The 26,835-nt window shown below is 42.9% G+C and overlaps 1 protein-coding gene across 2 annotated transcripts in view; it reads left to right on the top strand.

Moving 5' to 3' along the window:
• The window catches only part of EGFR (epidermal growth factor receptor), a 169,360-nt gene that overhangs the window by 130,541 nt on the left and 11,984 nt on the right, over positions 1-26,835 (top strand). For both annotated transcript variants that reach the window (XM_075054644.1, XM_075054636.1), the window contains exons 13-23: positions 279-411; positions 1,839-1,938; positions 3,833-3,990; positions 9,507-9,542; positions 10,791-10,932; positions 12,635-12,757; positions 13,994-14,092; positions 18,833-19,018; positions 22,378-22,533; positions 23,391-23,466; positions 24,679-24,825. In XM_075054644.1, the coding sequence (XP_074910745.1) occupies positions 279-411; positions 1,839-1,938; positions 3,833-3,990; positions 9,507-9,542; positions 10,791-10,932; positions 12,635-12,757; positions 13,994-14,092; positions 18,833-19,018; positions 22,378-22,533; positions 23,391-23,466; positions 24,679-24,825 (1,356 nt within the window). The remainder of the gene's footprint in view (positions 1-278; positions 412-1,838; positions 1,939-3,832; positions 3,991-9,506; positions 9,543-10,790; positions 10,933-12,634; positions 12,758-13,993; positions 14,093-18,832; positions 19,019-22,377; positions 22,534-23,390; positions 23,467-24,678; positions 24,826-26,835) is intronic.

Here is a 26,835-nt window from a genome sequence, read left to right as displayed (position 1 = left end):
ACCTTCTCAGCCTGGTACTGGTTTAGCTTTATTTTACAGCTGTTAAGCTGTCACAGAGGAGCTCGTTCTTATTTCGAAAGGCCAGAAGTCACTCTTAGTTTCAGGGTTTGGGAATTAAGAGAAGCATGATTATTCCTCTTCCACACTGCCAGGACCGTTCACGTCTGCTTTGGAACAGGTTGGAGAAACTGGCTGGTCAGAATGGAGTCACTGAAAGTGCTGTGTTTGCCCTCTGTACTGCCTTGGTGTTCATGGCTTTTCTTGTCTCTCTCTCCCAGCTGCTGCCAGGCACGTTTGTGACCCCCTGTGCTCGGACGTGGGTTGCTGGGGCCCAGGACCCTTCCACTGCTTCTCCTGCAGGTTTTTTGATCGCCAGAAGGAGTGCGTGAAGCAGTGCAACATCCTGCAAGGGTAAGGTGTCTGAGGGGTGCTTGAGGTTTTGGCAATGATTTGGGGATTTTGGTTTTTAAAATGTGTTGTAGCTAGAAAGAAAGCAAAAAAAAAATAGGGTCTCTGGTTGCATGGGATTTCACTGGCTTTGCAGAGGTGTATGTGAGCATGGTACCTAGCTAAGGTAGGTCTCCTTCCCTGTTCAGCATTGCTTAGGAGTTTGCTCCTGCCACGGTGACTGCCGAGAAAACATCCCCTTAAGCCCAGGAGGAGACTCTCTGGAGGCCTAAGGAGGCTAAGCCTTACACTTCCTTCCCATAAGAAATAAAGGAGCTTAAAGCCCCAGTGGAAATCCAAGCTATGCCTGTCATGTCAAGCACATCGGGTGAGAGCCGGAGCCATTTGCAGTCCCCGGGAGCTCAGTCACCCCTGGAGCCAGGGCTTCGCTGCTCAGTAGGCTTCCTTACTGCAAAGGGACTCTTACATTTGCTCAAATGAGCGGCTTGTCCTTGCAGTTTGCAAAGTTGCAGCCAAGGGAGAATGAACTTTGCACTAGGAGCAGCAATTTCAAGCAAAATTACTGCTTGAGCCTCACTCAGGCCGAAGAAAACATATCGCTGCCCATGCATCAGGACTGCAGCTGGGTTTTTCAGTCAATTCAAAAGATGATGTAGGCAGGAAAGGCACATCTAGCACCGAGAATTACAGGATTTTTTAATAAATCTTTCCAAGTTTGACTTAAAAAAATCATGAGTATTAAGCAAGTACTTGACAAGGTGCTGATGTCCCTGATGTTTATATTTCTCTAGCAACTTGCAGTTCAGCAGCTGTCTTTTTTGTAAGTGAATTCCCTCCAGCAGCTATTATGACCTGAAGGGCAGATCTGGGCATTTTTTGTATCAGATGATGGGTAGATTTAGTTTAATTAATAACACCATTACTTGAAGTGGAACAGCTTTATTGCTATTGAAACCATCTGTTCGCAACCTTCATATTTTAATGATTCATTGTGTGTTGTAGGGAGGGCATGAATTTAATTATCAGTGCATTGCTGTTTAACTTTCCTAATTATTATTTGGAGCCTTGGAATCACTTGAACTGTTTCTGCTGATCTCTCTGCATCACTACCATTTAAAAGCCTTTGGAAATCGTTGCAAATATTCTGTGTTGTTAGCTTAAAAGGGAAGGTAAACTAATTTGTAGTGTGCAATCTGGAGTGCCATGTGTTTCACCGTCAACCAAATTCCTCTTACTCTTACCTCCCCCGGTTGCAATGAGCAAGTGCTACTGGTGTAGCCAGGAGGGTCCCCCGTACCTCCTCCTGTCTCAGTACCATCATCCCAGTCTATTTAAACTGGAAAAGTCAGAAAAAGGAGAGACGACCACAATTTATCACTCGCTAATCAGGCTGGGGTTTAATTATTTCTCTTTTTTTTGTTGTTTTCCAGAGAGCCAAGAGAGTTTGAAAGGGACTCCAAGTGCCTTCCCTGCCATCCTGAGTGCCTGGTGCAAAACTCTACTGCGTACAATGCAACCTGCACTGGACCTGTAAGAGCAGATTCAGCTTAGCAAACCTGTGCCTCAGACCATGTATTAATACATATTTCCTGTGTTGAGATAATCTTGAGGTCTCGTTTACCCTTCTCAGAGATGGAGTCGAGATGGGGGGGGCTTAGAAGTCAAGATCTTGGGGCAGGGGAGCAGAAACAGGAGAGGGAACCTCAGGGTGTTACTTTTCTTTTCTGTCACCCATCATACATGTAATCCACAGTCACAGGCATTGTAGGGCCTTTCTTTTTTGTGTCTTTTTACAGGAAAAAAAAAGGCTTACTTATGTATGTGATGATAAGGTAATTTGGCAAATATTTCAGGAACATGTAGCTACTGAACTGCCAAGTTGGCGTGAACAAATCAAATTTCCTTATTCAGAGGGGAAAAAATGTTTAAAATAGAGGATTAAAACAGTAGCTTTTTACCTTTTTGAAAAGCCATGATAAATTTGTGTTCAAAACCAGATGTTTACCAAAAAATATGCAGGAAGCAGTTTCTACTTAAAACCATGTTCCCTCCTCAAATGAGGTTACAGTCAAGACCTATGTTAAAGTAATTGCAGGTGTAAATTATGTTCAAAGAAAGGCAATCAAAACAAAACAATTGGATTTTCAAACTTGTTTAACTATTCCAAAACCATACAAAAGCTCCTTCTACAGAAGTCAATACAGTGTAGTCTTGCTAGTCATCCAGAGTCTTCCTGAATTTTGTTCTTCTTTAATTTTGAGAATATTCTTTTTTGTTACAAAATGTCCAGATTGGCAATGGTACAAAATGTTTTTCTTTTAATCAGATCAAACTCATATCTTAATTGTAAAATGCTAATTCTCATTGTTTTTTGGTAATTGAAATCAAATCTCCTGCTTCCGTCACAGATCCTCCTCTGTGCTACTTAACCCAACTCTTTAAACACCTCTTACCATCCCTTGCAGCCACTGAGGGTTCGACCCCTGCCCATCATCAGTCTCAAGAGTCACTGCTCAGTAATGTGAAGCATTTCCATCCTCCCTTCTAGCTTAGACCACCATGGCCTCAGGGATGTTATTAACTTTGTAAGCTCCTTCAGGGGGTGACCACCCCCTTGTTCCATATTTGCCCAGCATCCAGTAATCACTCTATTATAGTGGCTCTTAGACATTACAGTAATTAAAATAATCTTCCTATAGCATGTCTTACTGTAGTCCCACTGAAACTGGCACTATGGATCTGGTCCGTTTTTTCTTCATAGTAGAATTTGACCCAGATTTGCTGGTTCCCCTGCTTGAAAATATTTAGGGCATTCCTGGTGGTGTTATAGTCTGAATAAAAACAGTTCTGCCAAAAATGGCCAAAGGCGATGCCTTTAAACACAAACTAAGTGCTTTTCAAAGTAAAAAAACCCACATGGACACCTTGAGTTGCCTGCATTATGCCCTACTTCTCCCTAACAGTGGAAAGAACCTACGCTGAGAAACCAGGAAAATGATGATTTGAGGCCAGTACTTCAGGGAGGTGTCAGCAGGTCCAGGTCCATCATTTTAAATTGTGTGATGGTAGATTGCACCAGGCAGCAGCTGGGCCCTCTGCTTTTCAGCTTACCCCTTATCAAGGTGTCATTAAATTATGCCCCATTTTAAATGAAAAATGCAAGCTTTCCAACCAGGCAGAAGGCAGGGGAAAAAAAGCAGCAACACTGAAACTCAAGAAAATATTAGCTTTAAACATCAGGTACTACCTTTTGTATGGTCCATCCTACAAGAGCAAATACTTGCAAGAATATGAGGTAGCAAGGTAATAAAACCAGATGATGCTGGCAGCTTCCAGCAGTAGAAGGCATTTAGATTTACTTTCTGAATTTCTTCCTGAATAGGCTGATGTAAGGGCATTATAAACAAGCTGTTTTTCTTTGTAGGGCCCTGACAATTGCATGAAGTGTGCCCATTTTATAGACGGCCCCCACTGTGTGAAGTCCTGCCCAGCAGGGGTTCTGGGTGAGAATGACACCCTTGTCTGGAAATATGCCGACGGGAATGCTGTTTGCCAGCTCTGCCATCCAAACTGTACTCGGGGGTGAGTAAAATCTTGGGCTGAATGGAGACAGCGGGGGAAAGAAATAAGGGAACAGCTCATCTCGAGCTCTTTCTCTTCCTGACGGTCCCATTTCAAACCACTGAGAAGAAGAAATAGCAGAGAGTGAGAGACGTCAGGAGTACACAGGTAATGTAAGCAGAGAGCAGCAGGCTTTGTAAATAGGAAAAGTTCAGTGGCACTTCTTCTTTACACAGAAGGGGGGAAAAAAAAGGGAAATGTTTTAGGGAGGTTGAAACAGGTTTGTTTGTTGATTTAAATAGGAAAATTCCTGGAATTTTACAGAACTCACCCACCAGTGATGCACTTTTCTTTTTTTCTCACCTGGCTTGGTGCTGGGTCCTCTTGTTTTGGGAGGAACATCAGTGACATCTGGTGGATGCTGGGCTCCCAGGGCCCATTTTTTCTCTGCACCTTTCATTTTTTAGGAGGGAAATCCCAGTGGGACACCACAGTATTTTCTTTTTTATCTTCTTTCCATATGCTAGCACTTGGTCTGAGTTTAAAGCCTTGCTTGCCTCCTGAGTATGGTTTTATTAATGGGCATCACAGTAAACCCAATCTCTATGAAGCATTTTTGTCCTCATCTGGGGGCACACTTAAACTACCACCTGTCATGAGCTGTTAATCGAACTGTATTTAACTTCCATGACAATAAGTAACAACTGTCTCCTCTCTTGGTTTCCTACCTGCAAAGGACACGGGATGCACAGTAGAAGGTTTTAGGGTTTCAGACTTGGTTGTTGGACTGTGACGCTTTCAGAGCAGAAAAACAGCCCACGTTTGCTGTCTATTCCTTCACAGGCCCCTGCTCTGTACCCTGCATGTCTGTCTGATCCAAAATCCTCTGTAATATGTCTGTGATACATGTTGCAAGACAGAAGTTATAACATATTCAGACCACCCATCATCCCATTGTATATTAGCTAACTCAGCTGTCAGGTCACTAAAGAGCAGAGTGCACAGGCCCCCACCTTCATGGAGAAAAGGAGATGAAGGGTTAAACCAGCAAATAACAGCCCTTCCTAGTGCTCGTAGTGAATTCAGTGCTCTGGTTTTCAGATGGTAGCTGTAACAGCCATGTGGGTTTGCCATGATTTATGGCAGTGTCCCCTGTGTTTTGTTCCAGTTGCAGGCAAGGGTTATCGGGGCTTCCCATCACATGCCTGAGAACAAATGATCTCATTTGAAAAGGGATGTTAATAGCTTTGCTCTCTATTAATGACCTCAATAGTCCCTACTGATACTAACTGGCCATGGTGATCCAATATCCTTCTTCTAACTGGCCACATGGAAATGCAGCTGATGACTGGAGCAGCCTAATGGGTAACCACATCTGAGCAAGGCTTTCCACTGTGTGGCCTCGGTAGTGAGATCAAACTCTAGACCCAAATGATTGCAAACGTGGAGAACAATCTGCCAGACGTTGATGTAACGATAAGCCACGCGGTGGTTCTTTGTGCACAAGCAAGTTCCCAGAGCAGACTTCATCAGAAAAGTCAGTTCCTGCCTGGCTTTAGCAGTGGATGGGTGTACCACAGGAGTCTGGCAGGTGATGTTTTTTAAAATTAGGGGTATCCAACATATAACTCAGTGTATTTGGCCCTGTGTTATTAAGGCAGAATATAAAAAGTTCAATTTCATCTCTTACATGAAAGAACTGGGCTAAGTTAGCCACAGTTAATATTGTGGACATGCTCAATGGCCCTGTTCAAGTTGCTGTCCAAATGTGGCAGAAGAAATAGGCTGTATCCCTGAAGGGCTCAACAGAGCTAGAAGAAGGTACTGTTAGTATTTTTGCTTTACAGATGGGTCATTTGAGGCCAGTGGCATTGATGGGTAGGGAGCCAGTGTCAGAGAAGCAATCTGGGAACGTGCGGTCTGGCACAGCATTGTCCCCATGAAGGCAATCAATCAGTAATGCCACTTACTTCTCTTCATGCCTTTCCCTTGTTGTGCTGCGGGAATGGGATCTGTTCAGCAGTGGGTGGAAAACATCTGTCTCACAAAGTTTTTGCATCCTTAGAAACCACAGTCTCAGCAATTTCTGCATGACAAGAAACAACAACTTCATTTCTGTCCCTGTCCAATTTCACAGCTAGAGCCCACAAAATCTTATCAGCATGATTAAGTGCGCTGACTTCAGTAGTCATGCAAGTAAGGGTTTCCAGGATCTGGCTCTGTTTTCCTTATTTGAAGAAGCTGCAAGTAAAGGGGACTTCTCTTCCCAGCTGAGCTTTGTCACAAACTTTGGGTTTTTTTACTTCAGGTGTGCTTACTGGTAGTGCAGCGCTTGTTTTGTATTGCTGTGAAGAATCCTATCTAGTCTCATTTTCTTTACTGAGTTGGTTTTTCAGCCTTCATTAGAAAACAGAATGGAGAAAGCTTTCTTCTGCTCAGCCCAAAAGACCCCTTCTCTCCCATTTCTCCTGTAATCTCTTGGGGATTTTGTACACGAGCTTCCTGTTGCTCTGCCTCTAGTACAGCTGAGAAAATATGCTCCGATAAAAAGAACAACATCCCAAAAGCCCTGGAATTACCACATTTATACCTCCAGCACCTAATGACACACACCAGCTTTATTAATCTGCTAGGCGTTTAAGGATTTGGTTTTCCCTTGCCACTCTCCCAGAGTACAGGAATTAAATTCAGCCACAGCCCCTGGAGTGGAAGAGCAAGGAGGAGAGAAGCCACTACTGTAGTTAATAGCACTGGATGATGCGTCCTGCCTCTGCCATCGTTACCATCACTATGTGTCTTGCCAGTCTTCATATTAAATGCCAGGGGATTTTTGGTGGGGGGGGGAGAAAGCAACCAGGGGTCCGAGAGGGAAGGTTGCAGCAGCACAGCACAAATGTGATGCCTTTGTCACACTCTGAAGGTTAATGAGAAGGAAGGGGCAGAGGGAAGTTTTTGTAAGGCTCCAAAAAACCCAATGGTTTTCCATTTCTTTTATGACTGTGAAGGTAGCTTAGGCTGTTATAGTGTGAGTCCCCTCTGAAGGGCCATAAATCATAGTAACCTGTCTGTATTATATCAAATTAGGAACTATGGGTCGAGGAGAAAGTTGTTAAAATCTTGATGGATTTGGGAAATAAATAGCTGTGTCTGCACTGGGATGAGTAATATTTACATAGACAGATGAAATCTGAGTTCAGGATGCAATAGTTTTCAGGGACTGTACACAGCACCAATTTTCCAATAAGTAGAGAAATATTTCAGAGACTACAACTGCTGCTAGATTCCAGCTGATATATCCATAAGATCTTGAGGCAGTTCATAACACAAGGTCACATTTCTCATTTTGCTTTCTGTAAGCAGGAGAAAAACGATTCAGGAATGGAAAAAGTGATTGTTTAGATTCCATAAAACCTGGGTTACTTATGTTATGTGTCATCATAAAATTCCACATTAAGAAAGACAGTTATATTTAGTCCTGGATGGATATTTGTCATAGGCTTTGTTTCTTCTTTGACTTGTGAAATGAATCGGAAAATCACATGGGATTTCAAAAGCACAAGCTGATCTGTCATTTTCTTCCCTAAAACCTTTTTACTTTATCCCACCAGAATTTATATTGATGGATTTGTGTGGGAAATAATTTTAAAAAAGAAGGGGACAGATGAAAATCTACACTTCTCCCGCTTCTACTTTCTGGTGTAGGAAAATAACTGGTCGGTCATTCCTCAGACTGTAGATGCTATCCCCTCAGCCAATTTTTGTTTTTTGCTGTTAGGAAGTGCATGGAAGACTCGCCATGATAAAGTAGCATGGCAAACCAAAATTTTTAGAAAGAGTTAATCTGAGGGACCACAGTCACATTCTGAAATGAAGTGAGGTCTTTTAATTTCACATCTTTATTGGGAGAAACTGCACATGCTTCGTTGCATTAGCATGTAGAAATTCACATCCGGGTGGTAGAGCACGACAGGATGAGGTCTTGGGTCCTAGATCAGTTTTCTGTTGACTACCTGAGGAGAGAAGCCTGGTGCAAAGCAAGATATGTCTCCTGTGACCATAAGCAAGCTGGTGGTTCTGCTCTGCACGTGCAGCTTCTCTGTACTTAGTTACACAACTGAGCAAACAAACCAAGCCGTAGGCAGACAGGGAACGCTAACAAAGCTGGGCACCCAGGATCCGGGAACCAGTATGCACAGCCCTTCCAGCATGTCCAGGACACCAGGATGCGCATTCTTGCATGGGAGCCCAGTGAACTCACAAGACCTTCCAGATGCTGGATCTTGGAGCACTGTGTTGGCCCAGAAACAAGGCAAATACACGAGGGAAGATCAGAGTAATGAAAACAAACAAACAAACAAACCCCAATAAAATGAGTGATTGCTTCACCTCTTCCTCCCCCAGTCCTAGATCAAGTTATGAGATAAGATCTGCAACTTCGCCTGCCATTTTGAAATTTTTCTCGTTCCTCCTCTCGGTGAGAGGGAATTCAGAGCAGTTTTCCTGGCACAGGCTCACTCCTTACCCCCTACTTGACCTCCTCTGGAGTTGTTTTGGGATGATCCATTTTCTTTTAAGTCAGCGCAGGGAGCGGATACCACAAACTGGACTTTTCTCCTTGCTGTGCTCTGTTTTGCAGAGGTGATGTAACCCTCTCTGTAATGCTCTCCTTCCTCAGTAGACACCACAAAGACCACAATTCCCATGAAGAGTATACATCTTGTAGCCCAGCAGCACTTAGGGAATGCACGGTACCTCACACACCCGTTAGACCATCAAGTGAATGCAGTCACTGTGTTTCCATCCATGTTGTTTTTTGCATTGGGCTGCCAAAATGAATTTTGGGCGTTTTAAACTCAAATGGAGGGTGAATGACTTGCTAGTAGAGTTTCTGTCTCTCTGGATAAGTGTTGTACCTGTTTACATTACCAGTAACATAAGACCTTGGATTCTGAAAGAAAAATATCATGGACACATACCAACAGACTATAGCCAAAGGGAGTGCTGTCAAATCCTGTTTTCTGATGGGAGCGTATATCTGCTACCCAAGTTTTCCATTGCAATAGAAAGTCTGGAAATTGGCATATTTTACTTATCAGGAAACAAGGATTATGCAGGAGAGTCTGCAGTGACACGTTTCCCTGTGGCTTTCTGCCCTTGTGCAGGGGAGAGGGTGCTTCTGTCCCCCTCCGCTGTCAGCCCTGAGCTTCTGCACTAACACAAATATCCATGCAGAGCCAGGGAATCCAGGTCCATTTGAATTTTGTGTATCTGTGTCCTCCCCCTATTCTACCACATGACAGAAAGTTGTTTTAAAATATTCTTTAAACTGAGCATGCAGCATAACTATGCCTCTAGGTAAAAGATGTTGGAGCAAGGCCATTGACTGATACTTAATAGAGTGAATGACTATTATAAATTCCTATGTTAATACTTGGACTGCTGTGAAACACAACTTTTCAATCAGTAGGACTCTTCTTCGTTGGAATTATAGAAGTATGTACACCAAATATGTTTGTAACGTTCATTTGTTTTTACAGGTGCAAAGGGCCAGGTCTTGAAGGCTGTCCAAACGGGTGAGTATTTCATCTGCTACAATTAACGATAGAGCGGGAAAGAATGCATGCGTGTTTACATTTCCATGCTGGACACTGCAATGCTGGGGCTCAAGTTAAGTCTCCAGCTCTGTACAGGGAAGTGACAGATTAGAGCAGGCTCCAATCTATAAAAATGATTTAAAGAGCTAAGAAATATTCCTACTGGCACAAGACTCCAAAACCTTGTTCTGCTTAGCTTGTTTGTCAAGGTGAGACCTGGGATCTGTTACTGAAGAACAAAAGGAGGACCTGGAAAAAGAAAGAATTATGGGCTAGTGGCAGAGAGAGATCTGTTTAGGATTGATATAGTTACCTGCATTACAGGGGATTCATCTCAGAGACCCAGGGCGTCTTTTCCAGCCCTGTGATCTATAAATCTCCAACCGCTCTGTGCACAGATGGGCGTTCATTCTTCACCAGATCTTACATCGCACTGTTTGGCCTCATGACTTACTTAAGGTCATGCAACAAGTGAACAGGCTTCTCTGACTAAGAGAGAGTGATTTAGTTTCTGGCCACAGTCATGCTATGGCAAGACAAATTCAGCCTAGAAGTAGTGTTAAAACGTGACTCTATTTAATAGTAATCCCTGGGGCAACTTAGAAAGAGCTGTGATGGATCTCTATGTACAGACCAGAAAACAACCTTGGAAAACAGGTTTTTCTTTTCAACTTAAATTTGAAATGACCCAGGCTCTAATAAAGAGGCAGCAATCTGTATGTACGATGTGGATGGTTCACACGTTACCTGGCCTCAGACATCTGTACTTGAAGAGGACCAATGATCTGAAGTTCATTGTGACCCTTACAGCATGGCCTCCCTAGTAATGGTGAGATGTCAGCTTCACAACTGCGTATGCCTTCTTGATATCACCTTCTCTCCATGTGTTTTGTGTGTATCTGATCACACGCAGGCTGCCCATGGCTGGCATATATAGGCATCACGGATTTGATGTTCGTGTGCTTGGTGCATTTGTCAGAGGAAGGAGAAAGCCTCTCGCTTAAACCATGAGCATCAGCTCCAATTGCAAGTTTGAGAGAAGAGTGAAGGCTTTGAGCAGGTTACTGGATGAGGAACTTAAAAATACAGATGCCCAAGATATCTGAAATGTCAAATAGGCTTAAGTGGATGTCCAGAGTGTGTGTTTGATCAAAAGCTACGGCTTCACACAACCTCTGTATGTGTTTTTTTTTAAATCTTACACCTAAGCATTTTTTTCTCTGGCAGCTCCAAAATCCCGTCTATCGCAGCTGGTGTCGTTGGAGGTCTCCTGTGCCTGGTGGTGGTTGGCTTGGGCATCGGCCTTTACTTGCGGAGACGCCACATCGTCAGAAAGCGGACCCTGCGCCGGCTGCTGCAGGAGAGGGAGGTGAGCGCCGCCGGCTCGGCTGCAACACTGGCTGCTTTATGTGGGGCAGTGGGTGCCAGCCTGCTCGTACCAGAGAATTAAAGCACCACGCACCTGCCTTGTAACTCAACAAGCCCTTGGGTTGGCAGACACGGCGTCTGCCACGCTGGTTGGAAAAGAGGCGGTGTGCACCTAACACCTCCTCACTTAATCTCAAATCTGATCCTTCTGGATATAATTTTCAGAAGCTTTAGGGGATTTAGATGTCTAAATCCCAATGAAAATCACTGAGATTGTGTGCTCAGAAGACAACTATGCCTTCAGGGTGAAGTGCAGTGTGTTTGCTGATCCATGCCACCTTGCTGTGTAGACTCTCAGCCTCGAATCGTTTCTCCCTCCAGACAAGCCTTGAGGCTGCTGTGGCAACTTGGGCGCTTTTGAAAATTCTACGCCTTGATCAGGCGTATGTCTGATCCTGAGGGAAAAAATAAGAGAGAAAGGAGAGGAGGGAAAGGAATTGAGGAAGTGTTTGTGTCTTGTCTTTGGTTTGTTTTTAGCACAAAAACCCCACAAAACCATCAAAGTGAATGGTTCACCCTGTTGGGCATGAACAGGGTTTCTACACTGCTTTTTGTTTTCTGCATGGTTTTGTGTGCTTTACAGCATCACCCTCTGGGTACCTCACATATAAAATAGCAAAATTCATTATCCTGGATTAAAGCTGCTCTTTTATGATTAGCCCCCTTCTCTTTCTAGTCCAGTCCTAGTAAATAATTAGCAAATTGTATTTAGCATACTGCTAAAAGCCCAGTTGCAGCTTCCTTCTGTTTGGGCTTTGCAGAGTCAGCTGTTAAAATCCTTAAAAAAAAACCTGTCCTGCTTTTTAATGCACTACCTAATGATATTTTACATACCACTGTATTCTACAGTTGTAGAGATAGGAGAGTTCAGTTTGTGCTCAGCTCATCTGGACTCCTCAAAATGAGGATATTTCATCACAACAGAAAGGTTGCTAGCCCACTGAAATCAGATTGTATCTAGCTAAATACAGTTTCATTCAAAGGAAAGGAAAAGGAAAAATCACTAAGCAAAAAAGCTGATTTATGCATCAAAACAGTGTTAAATATCTGTCTGGAGGGCATTACTGCTTTTTTGCAATAAGGCTTAGGTCAAATTTTGAAAACATCAATAGTCAATTTAACACTGCCTGTTTTATTGAGAAAAGAATCACTCTCAGAGTTTCAATTGCTGCTTGTAAACCCTGCGGTCTCAGGGAGCCACTGGTACCATGGGAATTTCATCCAGTTAAACAAGAGCAGACCTGAAAGGTTGCAGGTGATTCTTGCCCATTATTTAAAACACTTTTATAATTCATTCTTAAGTTTTAAAAAAAAAATCTTCTTTAGGATCTGTGGTAATTACATTGTTCTTCATGCCATGTGTTTTAAGGCTTTGAAGTCAAAGCCTTCGTTTGAACAGTAGTATTCCTCCATTCTCCTTCAAAATGGCAGTTGCCACTCTGTGATTGATTTTACCTCTGAAACTTGGAGCAACTTTAGATATTTATTGCTGCAGGACAGAGTGGAGCTGTCCTCCCGTAAACTTCATGTGGGATAAAATGTTCATTATTTTAAAGGAAGGATTTATTTGCTTCCCCAAACCATGCTGCTTGCTGTCCTCCTAGACTGTATGTCCTTCTAACGTCATCTTCTCTCTGCACCAGCTTGTCGAACCACTGACACCCAGCGGGGAGGCACCGAACCAAGCTCATCTGAGAATTTTAAAGGAAACAGAATTTAAAAAGGTCAAAGTTTTAGGCTCAGGAGCTTTTGGCACTGTTTATAAGGTAAGATCACCATGTTTCTCTTCCCCTTTTCATCTTGCTCCCTCACGCAGAAGCCACCCAAAGCAAGCATGAACTGGGAGCTGTGATCATTGTGTAGATTTTTGTTTTTAAACTAGATTTTATAGCATGTGTATATTGAATGGTAGAGAGGTGACTCAGTCATCATTAGTTGAGTTATGAATCGGGTAACATGGGAAGTTTTACATAAGATGTTGCCAAAGCCATACTGCTGAACCTGGAGGACAAAGATCTCAACTTAAAAACTACCACAGCCAAATACACCCTGTTGTGAATATTAGGAAAAAAAGAAATGCACTTGGTCAGCTCAGTGCTAAGCCATTTTTCTGTGTGGTCTGGGGTCTTGTTTTTAGAATTGTCAATCACTTTTTCATTAGAACTAACTCAGATGTGTGAAAATGTCTACATACCTTCAGCTGTGTAGGTCCACAAGGTATTTTTTCTCTTGGTGTTTGTTCCTCTTCACCAAGGTCCACTTTTCTGTGCTCCTCCTTTTGTTCAGGATATGTGTTTCAGGCTTTGCCAGTAGTACTGAAATATAAACTGTAGATTCATATATCTCTTTATAAAGCTCTCTATTCTGAAGCAGGCTTCCAGCTATGGCTAGGAACTTCAGGGGCACAAATCCCATTGACCTCTGAAAATGTGCACCTACCTTGCTGGGTGTGTCAGCAGAGTGTCCTCACAGTGCCATGCTGTTCATCTGCCACCTAAATAGCCTCCTGACTATAGATGTAGAGCACTGAACCAGTCAGACATAAACCTACTGCCACTGCATATGGTTAGGACTGGATTATTTGCACAGTATGGATGCTATCTTGTTTTCATAAGAAAATGCCAATTCTTTTCATCCCATGATTTATAAATTGAAGTGGCAAGGTTTTGCACATGCAGTTGCTGTGATGCGCTAATTAATTAGATTTCCACCTGCAAAAGTTGCTGTTTATGCATCTCTCAGGCTATTCATACAGGGAAGGTAATCAACATGGTTTTTCAAAAAAATACAGTAGAGGTGACTGAAAGAGAAATACCACTCACTCCACTAACAGGATTTTGTTAACACCCACAAGACGTTTTTTGCATATTCTTGTTGTCTGCCATGTGTTCCCATTGCTCAGAATATTTAAGTCTACTCAGAAGATGTAAAATGTATAAGTAATTGGGAGAATTAACCCGTAGATGTGAGACTGAGTAACTCTTTGTACTTCTTTTTGGTAGGGACTTTGGATCCCAGAAGGGGAGAAGGTTAAAATTCCTGTTGCTATTAAAGAGTTGAGAGAGGCTACATCACCAAAAGCCAACAAGGAAATACTCGATGTAAGTTTTTGTGTTTGTTTTGTCAAGTTGTCAGTGATCTGTGGGTTTTCCTCTGTAACAACTAAAGGAATTTGGACTAAAGGATTTGGGGTGGGAAGAAATACTTTGCATCCCAAACTGCATTCTCCATCTAGAAGTACTGCAACTTTGCAGCCCAGTCTGTGAAGTGCTTTTGTGCCTCCTATGAATCCCTTGCTCACAGTCCAGATACTGATGTTTTACTTGTGGGCTAGCACCTAAGGAGAGGTCAGGACCGTACATGTACAGCTAATTCCATTTTCTCTGTTCTGATGTTTCAGGCCTTAAACTGTGGCATTCATTGCCATTATGGCAGTAGAACTAAAACCAGTAACAACATATCTAATGATTTTTGAATCCTGACATTGCAGATTGTCATAAACTAGTTGCTTGGTTACATAGCATTAAATTAACTATAAATCCAAAAGAAAAAAGTATCCCAGCTGTCTGATTTCTCTGTCATAAACAGCAAGAAATTATCTTGCTTCCTGAAAGAGGCATGGGAATTTTATTTTTTTTCTTGGATATAGCTCATCACTTCAGAAAACGGGGAAAAAGGCTATGGGATGCTGTTTCAGGAGTTTATAAATGTGTGAGTTTACAACAGGTGAGCCAGACCCCTAAATACAAAGTTCCCTGAATTTGAAGTAGCTAAAAATCTGAACTCTGTTGCTAGATCTGAAGCCATACAACATAAAGCACCAAAGATATTTATTTATATACGAGGAAAGGAAAATGCTGAGTGCGGAGAGGAGCACTCGGATGTTGAGTATACGTTCAGTTCAGCTTTCCTGTGCTGTGGTTCAGTCCTCAGTGACAAGAAACACGGGGGAGGGTGGGGGGTGTCCCCGTCCCCTGTTCAGACCTTCGAGCCCTGAGCTGGAGCCTGCAGGGTCACTCTGGAGGACTGGTCAGCCCAGGGACTCTCCAGGCAACACAGTGTATTTGGTACAGATGAAGTCTTTAAGCTTCTCTTTGCTATACCTGCATGAGCATACCTCTAGAAAGCGTAGGATGGAAGCCTGGATTTGGCAGGGCCTCATCTATTGAGTGCTTCTTTGCAGGGAGAGGGCACACATCCCTGGTATGTCCCAAATGGACCTGTGAAGTGCAGGTCCACAGCTTGGGACAGCCTGTTTGTGTGGAAGTGACGGTCCTTCAGCCATGGGGAAAAAAATGTGGATTTTTTTTTTATTATTTTGGTAAGAACTGAACCACTTTAGCAGGAAATTTATTTAAAAACAAATAAAAATCCAGCTTTGGACAGCAAATGACACCTCAGGTAGGAAGGCTCATCTCAAATGGTTCAAGGTGGTGAAGTTCTTAACAAAAGGCCAAGTCTCACTATGAGAAGTGTCAGGATGAATGGCTGTGAACAAACCTACCTGTGCTACTGATGATAATAAAGCATACTGGATTTTTCCAATCACCCCAAATAAACAGTGTTATTCCAATACATTACTTCAACAGAGCATGTGTTACATACCATATGGTTTGGTACGTGTATTGCAGCAATGCAAAAGAATAGGTAGTCCATCTCAGAATCCGTACATGAAGCATCCTGATTTTAGTTTAGTTAGACTGCAGGCCAGTCTCAGCCATTTCCTAGGTGCCTGACCCCTGTGGCCCTGGTCCCTGCCCCTCGCCTGCCTGCGGGCAGGCTGCGGTCCCTGCCTTCGCTGGTGTTCCTGGATTGAGGAGCTGGCAAAGATGCTGCTCAGCTGCCCGCCCTGAGCTCTGACCCTCATTTCCCTCTTCACAATGATAAGAAACATAACACAGTCTTCACAAAGGATGCTTTGGACTTAACTGCATTAAATTCCTGTATACTAAAGGAGGGGTTAATGAATAAGCCTACAGTACTGCATCCTGCCTTCAGCAGATCAAGATAAGTCACACAACAGGGCAGTAGATGCAGGGACTGCGCACTCTTTGGTGATATCAAAGTACTTGCTCTTTTCAAAGAAGTTTCTGTAGCATATCCCCATGTTATCTCTTCCGTTGAATTAGGATGCTTAACAAAAAGCTCTTGCTTTTTTCAGTCCTGTTCATTTTTTAGATGATTTGGTTGGTGGAATTCATTCTATATTTCAGGAGAACATTTTTAAAAATACAAAACCAGTGAAAGAAGTCAGAGGAATGACTCAAAAAGCTCCTCTCAAAACAGATTTTTGCTGCACAACCAACTTTTCAAGGTCACTGAAACCTCAGAGATAATAATGTCCAATTAAAGATGATTTGTCTTACAGAAACACGCTAGGTATAGAACAAGCACAGCAGCTTTAGCTCATATAATCCAGGCGAGCTTTCGCTAGCTTTATTAGGGTAGGGCTAATTCAGAAGATTGTTGTTGAATACCAAGCATACTTGGAGCAGGTCAGAGCGTACCGCAGAGATTTCCAAGATAAACAGTTGAAACAAAGGCCCACTTTAATGTCTTGGGCTACTTAGTGGAACCCACGACTGCACAATAGCTCCCTTCTGCTCCCTGCGAGGAGGCAGTGGCCTATTTTAGTTTGCAGTATCGAATGTAATAGGCGGTGTCAACGCTTGGACACACTCCGAAAGCTGTGTGGCCTGTACGCCCACCCTGCTCTCGCAGCATCCCAGTTCTCAGCCCCCAGGTCAGCCCTGTGCAGGCTGCGCAGCAGATGGGCAGTGAGAACGGCTCCGACTCTGCAGATTCCACACCCCCTCCCCCGCCGCTGAAATGAATACAATATGGATCTGAATCCCAACAGGAAGCAAGGCAGGGAACAGACACCCGTCATCAGTACGATGGCTCAGTTGGGAAGCCTAGGGAGATGAGCGTGTTTTGGTCTGTTTACATCTGAGCATCGTGTAACGGATTTGCAAGATTCTCTGAAAAATGCTACCACAAATATCTATGTAACCGAATAGCAGATTGTGTTCTTGCTTTGTCTTTCCTCAAGGTAGCCCACAGAATCAGTGCTATCCATGACAAAGGGTTGTTTTTCAATGACCTGCTCACATGCTGCAGTAGGTTGAGGAGCCTTACCCAATTCTGCTGGAGATCTTCTTTAACCTGGCTGCCTGGAGGCCACTTTCATCCCAGGGGTTCCAAAACAAGGATACCAAATGCAGAATTAGCACCTCAGAAGAAGATGGGTTACATCATGTTTTGCTTAGGCTGGTACAGCAAACAATACCAAGGCCAGAAAGTATTGCTTAAGAAATGGGGTTGCTTATTTCTTGAACGTCATTGCTTTAATAATTTTGTTTAATAATAGTTCTTACCAGCTACACAGCTATGTGACATCTGTGGAAAGCTTGTTAGATTATGAGTAAAGTGCTATGGTATTTCTTTTCTTAAGCTCTTAGAAAGTGTAGATTTGCTCCTTTGCTTGCCACAGTAGTGCCTTCACTATGATTTTAGGCTTTGGGGGGCTGCTAGCCTAATGCTGAATTGCCAAGGGATGATTAATTGGTGTCACTCCAGATGCTGAGTTAAGATGCTGACCTAAAAGCTCACTCCATTTATTTCCCATTGTGTTGGTTTTCAATCAAATGGCTTTAAAAATGTCTAAAAGTAATACACTGTAAATCAGACACAAAGCTACTTAAAAAAAGCCAAACTACTTCAGCTCTACTTTTTTTTCCCCAGTTGGAATCCGTTCCTTGAGCTGGGACTTGACAGTAGATGTCAATATAAATATAGATCTCAATTTTCAATGCATAAGTAGTTTTTGCACACAAAACCCATGAAGTCAGGGGTTTTTACCCCATGGCCATGTTAAAGGAGTGCGTCTGGAGTGTACTGCACCAGCCTTTGAAGGGGCCCTTCCCTTCCTACAGAAGAGCAAAGGAAGAGGAGGTACCTAGGGTACCTTTGCTAGGTACCTAAAGCTACATAGGGTGAACCCACGCTTGAAAGAAGAGTTTTTCACATATTTATGAAACTCAAACACAAAATTCCAGTTGACCAAAGGGTTTATGATGCTTGGGCTCCCACATTATAATCACCTTCCTGGTATCATTTACATTGCTATATGGGTCTAAAACAGTTTTTCCAATCAGAGACGATATTTTCCCCAGTGTTGCTTAAAGCAAGACACGTATTCAAGCTTCTAAAGAGCTGAACCGATTATTAACCTGTTTGGTTTGACATGGACTGAAGAACAACATGGTCAAGAAGAACATGGTCTCTTTTTAAAAAGCCAAACTGTCAGTCACATCCTAGATGACAACTTTTGACTTTCTGGGTTAGTATGATCCTTTGACAGAAGGGCGGAAGTCTCAAAAATACTAATTTCCAGTCAGTTTTGTGAAAAGATCTGTGGAGGAAAAAAACCATATGACACGTGTTCACAAGATGTGTTGCCCTTGCAACTAGGTGCTCAAAATGATGAAATCCCATCAGATTCCAGCTGATGTTCAATTTATTAATTCCTCCTAGGTCTGTAAGTTTTGTCCCCAGGATTTTGTGTCCAATGTTTGCTTGGTGTACCAGTAGTAGGAGACTGGCTCTGCTGCGGCATCTCAGTGTTGCTTCAGTGTTCAAAACCTGGAGCTCCCACTGAGTGGAAGAAATTTGGTCCATAGAGTGGGAAATACAAGTATTTTGTATGTGATATGAGGCACAGAGTTTGCATATAGTATTTTAGCAACCTCTTGAATGACCAACTTATTTTAAACTGCCTCCAAGTATTTGTGTCATGCCAAAGGGAATGTTTCACACTGCTTTTTTTTCTTTCTTCCCAGGAAGCTTACGTGATGGCTAGTGTTGACAATCCTCATGTGTGCCGCTTGTTGGGAATCTGCCTCACTTCTACTGTCCAGCTCATCACACAGCTGATGCCTTACGGCTGCCTCCTTGATTACATCCGAGAGCACAAGGACAACATCGGCTCCCAGTACCTTCTCAACTGGTGTGTGCAGATTGCAAAGGTGAGTGGACCAGCACACCTCCAGATCAGCTAAAACTCACACTCTAACATGGAGATCTGGCAGCGTCTAATGTATTTATTTACTTACCTGTCTCTGTAAATCTTTCTATTCACCACATGGTTCCTAGATACCTTATATGTGACAGTAAGTGGTTACTTTGTCTTAAACAATTTACCATTTTCAAGCTGCTGAGCAAACCTTAACTATTCTTCAAAATGCTCCTAGACAGCGTAATATTATCACCAAGACATTTATGTCCAAACCAAACACCCAGTAATGAAATGATGACGTGATGCAATGAAGCTGTGGCAGGGAAGGGAATAGAATTTGGCAATTCTCATACCAAAGTGCTGCTTCCATCTTTGGGCTGTGCCACGGGGCAAACAGTGATGTTGAATACACCTTCTTGTGTGCCTCAGAGAATTTCAGGCTGAAATCTCTGAGGCCTGGGGATTGAAACTGCTGATTAATAAATACCAGCTCCATTCTAGCTCAGGCTCACTGTGACTGAAAGACATTCAGGCACCTCAGGGCTGTTCTGTAATTTATATGCACTGAGTTGGTGCCTGTAATCTAATTGCAATGGCCATAGTGCCAAATAAAAGACTCATTATCACACCTGGAACTGTTTGCCAAAGAGAAGAGCAGCAAAGTAAGCTGAAGTACAGCCTCTAGCCTTTAACAGCAATATGCTGTGTTTGGAAGGTGGTTAGCCATTTGCAAGCGTGAAAGAATGGAGCAAAACCAGCAAAAAAAATAGCTGCAGTTTGTTGGAGATTCGATGTATGAGATGGCAGTATCCACAAAGCTCAGCTGCTTTAATGCTGCTTATTTTGGGAATGCCAGTCTGCAAGTTAACCACACACTTAGGGCCTTATCAGCCCCTTGAGACCTTGTATACATCCCAGGCTCGCCCGGCCATGGTTTGCTTTCAGGAAACATGCTGAGGACCTCAGAAATGTATACACCAAAAGCATACAGAGCACATTTTTCATCTCAGTGTGTGTACTTTTTTACAGGGCTCTCCACAGCAAGTGAATTTTAATTTATGTGTTCACCCAGGATGTGAACTGCCTTTTTCTGACTCTTTTGCTCTCTTGTTTAAAGTCAGTTCCTGCTCTGTCCTGGTTTCAGTCCTTTCGGAGGATGAGCTGGAGGCCACATTTCCCTTCTCCTCCTCCTCCTCCTCCCCCTCCTTGTTAATTTTTAAGGTGACAAAATTGATCCTTGGGGCATCACTTGCCCGAAAGGTTGCCATTCACAATTGTTAGCTTCTGTTTGATTTTTTTGGTGTCGGTTCAACACTTGCCCATAGCAACCTCTACCCTCTCCAGCGATGCCTGACCTTCAACGTACTTCTTTGTGCTGCTCCACACTGAAGTTCTCCTCAAAGTCCTCATAAATCACACATACGGCTTTTTCCCACCAATGTGTCTGGTGTTACTACTCTGATAAAGTCATGCCAGATTTTTGGACATTCTCTGACTCTTTAAAAATGTACTTTTGGAGGGGGGAAAAAAGTTGAAACAAATATATTTATGTCTGGTAACTAACCAGCAGGAGGCACATTCCCTAGGAAGCTCATTTTTGTTTCTGTTTTCACAGCTTTGAATTAAAGTTTTCTTTGCATCTATAAACATTATCTTTCTTTGAGGTATGGAGTCCTGTCTTTCAGACAAGATGTTATGACAGAGCATAGACTCTCCACATGCAGAAACACTATGAAGTAACTCTTTGAACACGTTGGTCTCACACTTAATGATGAAAAATATCTTAAATCCCAGGCCTGTACACAATTACAGATCTGCTGAGCTTTCTAGATGAGCAGTTCAATGTCTTCAGTATATGGTCATACATGTGCACAAGTCTTTTAGCCACCAGCATCTTAAACAGCTTAGTGTGAAAATGATATTCTGCCTTTCAGCAGCTTTGTGTCTTAATAAGTCTCTGCAGCAAGACATGTTGAGCTGGAAATTTTTTGTCCTGTTGGGGCTAGATTATGTGATTTTTTTTTTAAGATAGTCTGCTTTCTGTCAGCAGCTGAAGATTTTTTGTTTCAAGAGCTCTGCTCACTAAAGATGTATTTGTGCAATTAAATGCACGCTCGTAGTGGCATTGCGCCAGTTTGTTTGGGTGGTTTGTTTTGGCAACATTAGCAGCGCATGGGTGAAGTTCTGCTGAGGGACTTGGGTGGAGGATTCGATGGTGGTCCAGGTTAGCAGTGAGCTTAGGGAGGGAGTGGAGGCTGGAAGGGAATTATTCCCTCCAGTGCTCTGTCATCACATCAGCATGATCATTTTGGTGTTAACTTTGTAGGTTAGAAGTACTTTTTTATTAATTCTCTCTTCATAAAAATACAAGTGTGTAAGCTGCTGCCAGCAGAAGCCTATCGACTGGGAATAATTGTGGTTTTTAGAAAGGATCTTGCAGGAAACTTAAAAATCATGAACTTTTTGATTCCATACACCAAGAGATTGGAGTTGAGGGAAAGGGGAATAATCTCTGTGGTCAGAAATGCAGCTGTTAGATTCATACCTTAAAAGTCAAACTGGCACAATTAGTAGTATTCTTCCTCTTCATATGCCTCACGAGACACAGTTGTACCAAAAAAGCGCATATGCTATGGCAAACCCAGTCTAATCATGGGAGGCAGTGAAACTGGAAGAACTTGCCTTTTCAAAGAGGTCTGGAAAATAGATGCAACTCTGACTTCAGCCATAAAATGAATTTTTTAATTTTATTTCCTTTTCTCACCTTTGTGGTGGGATGCCTCATTGTTAGCAGGGAGAAGGCAGAGTACACTGTAACGAGATGCAGAATTGACAACTTTGAATGATTAATTTATTTTTGCTTGGACTCTTCTCCCAGGCCATTAGTGTCTACATACTCCCTGTAGGGTTGGCCTGTGTGTGCATGGAAGGTGATAGTTAAATTCTGCACTGTGCTCTCCTGAAGTCACTGGGGTTGCACAAATGCAGCTGAACAAAGGGTTTACCCCCTTATTTTCAAGTCCTATCCCAATTTTATATTTCTTGAACTAAATCCTAAAGGAACTGCATCCCCTGCTATACCTGCTACTGTCCCTTTTTTCTCCATGGCTCCACTGGCACATGGACCCACAATAAGTTTCCTGGAGGGTAATAGTTACTTCTCCGTGTAACTGTGCAAGCGCACATCCTCACCCTGCAATAACCATCATGTAAATTGAAACAGCAGACCTTTTTCTGAAGGGGCAATAGGCTGCCACGTGTTTATGGTGGTGTGCATACAGTTACCACAGAGTGGCTGACATTTGGTAACTCGTTTGTGCATCCAAGCTCAGAGTGTGTGATGCCTACCCATGGTCTGTCGTATTGCAGGGAATGAACTACTTGGAGGAACGTCGCCTGGTGCACCGTGACCTTGCTGCCAGGAACGTCCTTGTTAAGACTCCTCAACACGTGAAAATCACGGACTTTGGGCTGGCAAAGCTGCTCGGCGCTGATGAGAAGGAGTATCACGCTGAGGGAGGCAAGGTAAAGCCCATCAGCAAAATGAACCGCTGCACATTTGTCGGTGTTTGTGCTTGCGCACAAGCTTTAAGCACAGGGCAAAAAAAGAGAGTGGGGTTTTCAAAGCGCTCAGCTGCCATCTCAGCGTGCTGCCTTTGAAGCCTGTGGGAGTCCTCTGAAATCAGCCAAAGCAGCATCAGGCCAGTGGGACTGCAGTGGGAGCGGAGGTAGCAGAGCAGCAAATGCTTTTGAAATTCCCACCCAGAATGTCTGGGAAAAAGCAACATTATTAAAAAAACATAAAAAAAAAAAAGCATGGCTGAATTCATCAGTGTAGCCAACACCAATAACACTGTGCCATTTATGAAGAAAAAGGCAATGCTGTATATTTATAGCAGAAGAAAGACCTGTCAGACTTGGTTCAACACGCCTTTGTGTTGTACTACGTGCTGGTGGAGGGAATGTGTCCTGCTGAGAAATTAAAATGAAGCTGCTTGCAAATATTGCGGAGACCATAAATGGAAACCATATGAGCGCAGACCAGTTTTTGTCATATAGCCTGAGATTGCATTTGTGTCTTGTTATGATAGGAGAAGGTTAAAAAAATAGTAATTTGACTGTTAAAAATATTGTAAAACTAATTTGTAAGAGATATTTCTAATATGCCTAATATTTCACAAGTTCCCAGGTTCAACATAATAAATGAAAATAATAATAAGGGACTCAAAAGTTGCCTGCTCTACCACTCTGATAGTTGTGGTGTTTCTTGGTTGTTTTTTTCCCTTCTACAACCAAACTACTGGTTTAAACACCACCTGGTGGTAAATACTGCTGATAAATTTTGGTTCAGCCTCTTAAGGCTTATTTGTGAATTTTCCTAGGTTCCTATTAAATGGATGGCCTTGGAGTCAATTTTACACCGGATTTACACTCATCAAAGTGATGTCTGGAGTTATGGTGAGTCTAAACCTAGTTATAATTATTGCAAATGGGTTGGAAAATTGCAGGATTTGCTAGTGACTCTACACAGAGCTTTCTTCTTCCTATTATGAGAAGACTGAGAGATTAAACAAACAATGGGCCCAAATCACCTATTCAGTAAAGCAAAATTCCCATGAAATTTCATGCTAGTGAGGTATAAGATGTTTTGCAGAATATGCTTTCAGATGATGAGCCCTCCCTGAAAGGGACTGCAGGTCAGAGACTCTGCTCCATTTGCTGAAGTTCTGCTGACGCTTTTCTTCAGCAGCTTTACGTGAAATATAACTGAGCTGACAATAAAGCCACATAACTAGAGGGAAGACTTAAAACCATTGGCCATGCTGTCAGTCAGTGTCTATCAGTGCAACTGCTGTGGCCTAAAATGTTTGTGCTGTCCTGGTATTGAGAGGACAACGCTGAAAGGGAAGCAAAGTGGGAAGCAATTCTCCTCCTTAGAGAATTCATTTTATATTTGGTATAGTTCGTAAGCCAAGTTGAAAGAAAGAGAAGCAGAAATGTAACTTTTCAGAGCAACTTATTCCAAAATTTCCACTCCATGAGCTCTTACATTCCTGGAAAATATTTAATGCAGATGGTCAGATCCTGTGTCCTTTTAGAAAAAGTACAGCCTCTGGTCCTCTTAATCCGTTCACGTATCTTGGCATCCAAAATCTTGTTTTGTATCCTAAGCTACCAGACAATCACAACAGCTACATCACAAGAGTACATGGTTTGTCAGTAAATGACACTGAGGCAGCTGGTTTACACATCTTTTAAAAACTGCTCTTGCTTGTCTCCAAAGAGATTGTTTTGAAATAAAAATACAACTTCCATTTTTGAAACCACTTGCTGGGTTGGAGTCGGGAGGCGGTAACCTGCATTTCCTTTCTGTGGGGCTGGGAAGTTTGTGGGATGTTGAACACTGAGCTACTTGTAGCTGAGATTAAAAAAAAAAAAAACAAAACCAAAAAAACCCAAAACCTGAAAAGGAAACCTGAAATGATTTCAACCTGTTTTACTAATTTGTCTTTCTTCAAAATCATGGCAGAAAATGCTTTTCCTGGGTGGGGCTCTGGCAATGCAGTGCCTGTGGGAAATCCCTCTCTACTCACCGCCTCTCTGCGCCCAGGCCAAGCACCCCGGCTCCTGGAAAAGCCTCTCTCACGATCTTCCCTTCCCACCCTGCAGGTGTGACAGTTTGGGAGCTGATGACATTTGGGTCCAAGCCATACGATGGGATCCCTGCCAGTGAAATCTCCTCTGTTTTGGAGAAGGGCGAGCGTTTGCCCCAGCCCCCCATCTGTACCATTGATGTGTACATGATCATGGTCAAATGTGAGTTCACATTTGGGGTTGTGGGTGCTTAACCTAAGTCAAATAAGTAGCACAACTGCCTTCATTATGTCGCATTTGTATACGCTGTGTTCTTGGTGATCGCACAGAAATAGGGTTATGTGAAAAGAGTGGTGACACCAGAGCGTGTTCCCATCCCTTGAGCTTTGACTAGGAGCACAGGATATGGTTTTGTTAGTCGCTAATTCAGCCAACTAATGTTTTTTCACCATTCACACCACTGGCTGATATTGTCAATTATTCTAAACTGATACTGTCAGGCAGTATAAATCAGCATAACACCACCCACTTTACCTGATACTCTGGTTTTGTGTGTCTAGGAAATAAAATTAACGCTGCCTTTCCTCCAGGCTCCCCCTTAGTTCAGTAATATGCCTCCCCCAGCAATCACACACATGGATTATGTGCTCCTTTTACTAAAGGAGTGCTGTAAGCACAGGCACCGCTGTAATGGCAGATGCAATGAGGATCTGGAGTTCCTCATCCCATTTCTTCCTCATTTTTGGATGGCTCCTTTTCGGCACATGACTGTTGCTGTAAAGTAGCACAGGAGCTGGGGGTCTCTGAAGCACTTTTTGGTCATTGTTAGGGCACATCAAAGAGCTTGTGAACCCCAAACCCCTTTTCCATCTATATCAGCTGCTAAAATGTCAGATTATTACCTGGCTTCCCGTGCATCCCTAGACCGTGACTGCCGCATCCCTGCTCGCTACTGGTAGTGTCTGTGAGGATGCTGATAAAAAGCCCACTAGGTGGCATTTAAGACCTTCTCACTGGAGCAAAATGTACCTGTTCCTGAAACAGAAGCCATGCTACCATGAACACCCTGTAGTGCAGCACTTTTGGGGAGTCCTGCAGTGCCCCAGCGTTGCTTTGTCAGGACGGGCACCGCACAGGGAAAGCCTGATCCTGTGCTCACCAAAGCGAGCAGGAACCAGATCCAGATGTGTGCACCTAGCCTGGGAGGTGCCCAGACCCAAAAGCAGTGTCCTGGAAGCTCCTCCGCAGTGATGGTGAACCCTACTGACACCTCAGTCCTGCCAACATCTCTGCTTGCAGCAGTCATGTCCCAGGTCTTTAAAAGCTCTGCACTAGACCACGTCCTCAGGGGCTGAGCCTTCACAAAGCTCAGAAGCTCCAACCGTTGCCCTTCCTTTGGGTCAGGCCAGATGTAGAAAGCAGGTATTTTTTCAGGCACCTAATCAGGTATCTGTTGCTTCTAAACCATGACTAGTGGAGTCTCCACATCCCCTTTCATCCCGTTACACTGAATTTAAATGCAAGCACATGAGAAACTGGGCTTTGAAACTTCCTTCTACCACAGGACTCGGTTGCACATCTTTCACCGCTCTGATCACCCTGTGTTTGCAGGCTATAGCGCAGATGCTGTTGAAGCCATGCCATTTTGTCTAAAGGAATTCAGGATTCCTGGTCATCTCTTTTATAAGCAGAGAGTATAAACTGAAATGTTCAAAGTTATTGCACAACAATTTTTATTTTTTTTATTTAAGAAGCAGTATTTAAACATATGCAACTCAGAGATAAATTCAGAAATAGTAGATGGTACCTCTGCAACAACAGCGAACTCCCAAATGCTCCACTCTGTCTAAAAGCAAAAAGGATTTCTTCTTGAATTAGCAGGGAATCGTACTTCTAGCATGGTGAAAAGTCACCGGCAATGATGAAATTTTGTCTAATGCAGATTTCAGATGTCATATTATCACTTCATTTCTCCATTACTATAGATAGGCTGCTTCTTATGAGTTCAGCCAGACACACTAAGCTTGACCTTTATTATTTTTAATGTTAAACACAAGAGTCTCTACATCAGCTCATCTGTTAGTTGATAACAGAAAGTGTGGGTTTCCTAAGTAATCTCACATGTTAAACCACCAGTATCTATATTTGAAATCTATTCTAGTATTGATCCACACTAAACTGTAGGACTTGTTTTTGTTAAAGTCCGTTTACTAATTAAATACAGCTTAGATA

This window comes from Buteo buteo, chromosome 2 (genome assembly GCF_964188355.1).
Source record: "Buteo buteo chromosome 2, bButBut1.hap1.1, whole genome shotgun sequence".
Lineage (NCBI taxonomy): Eukaryota > Metazoa > Chordata > Aves > Accipitriformes > Accipitridae > Buteo > Buteo buteo.
The sequence above is the reverse complement of the archived record's forward strand: the minus strand, read 5'-3'. Positions and strand labels throughout refer to the sequence as shown.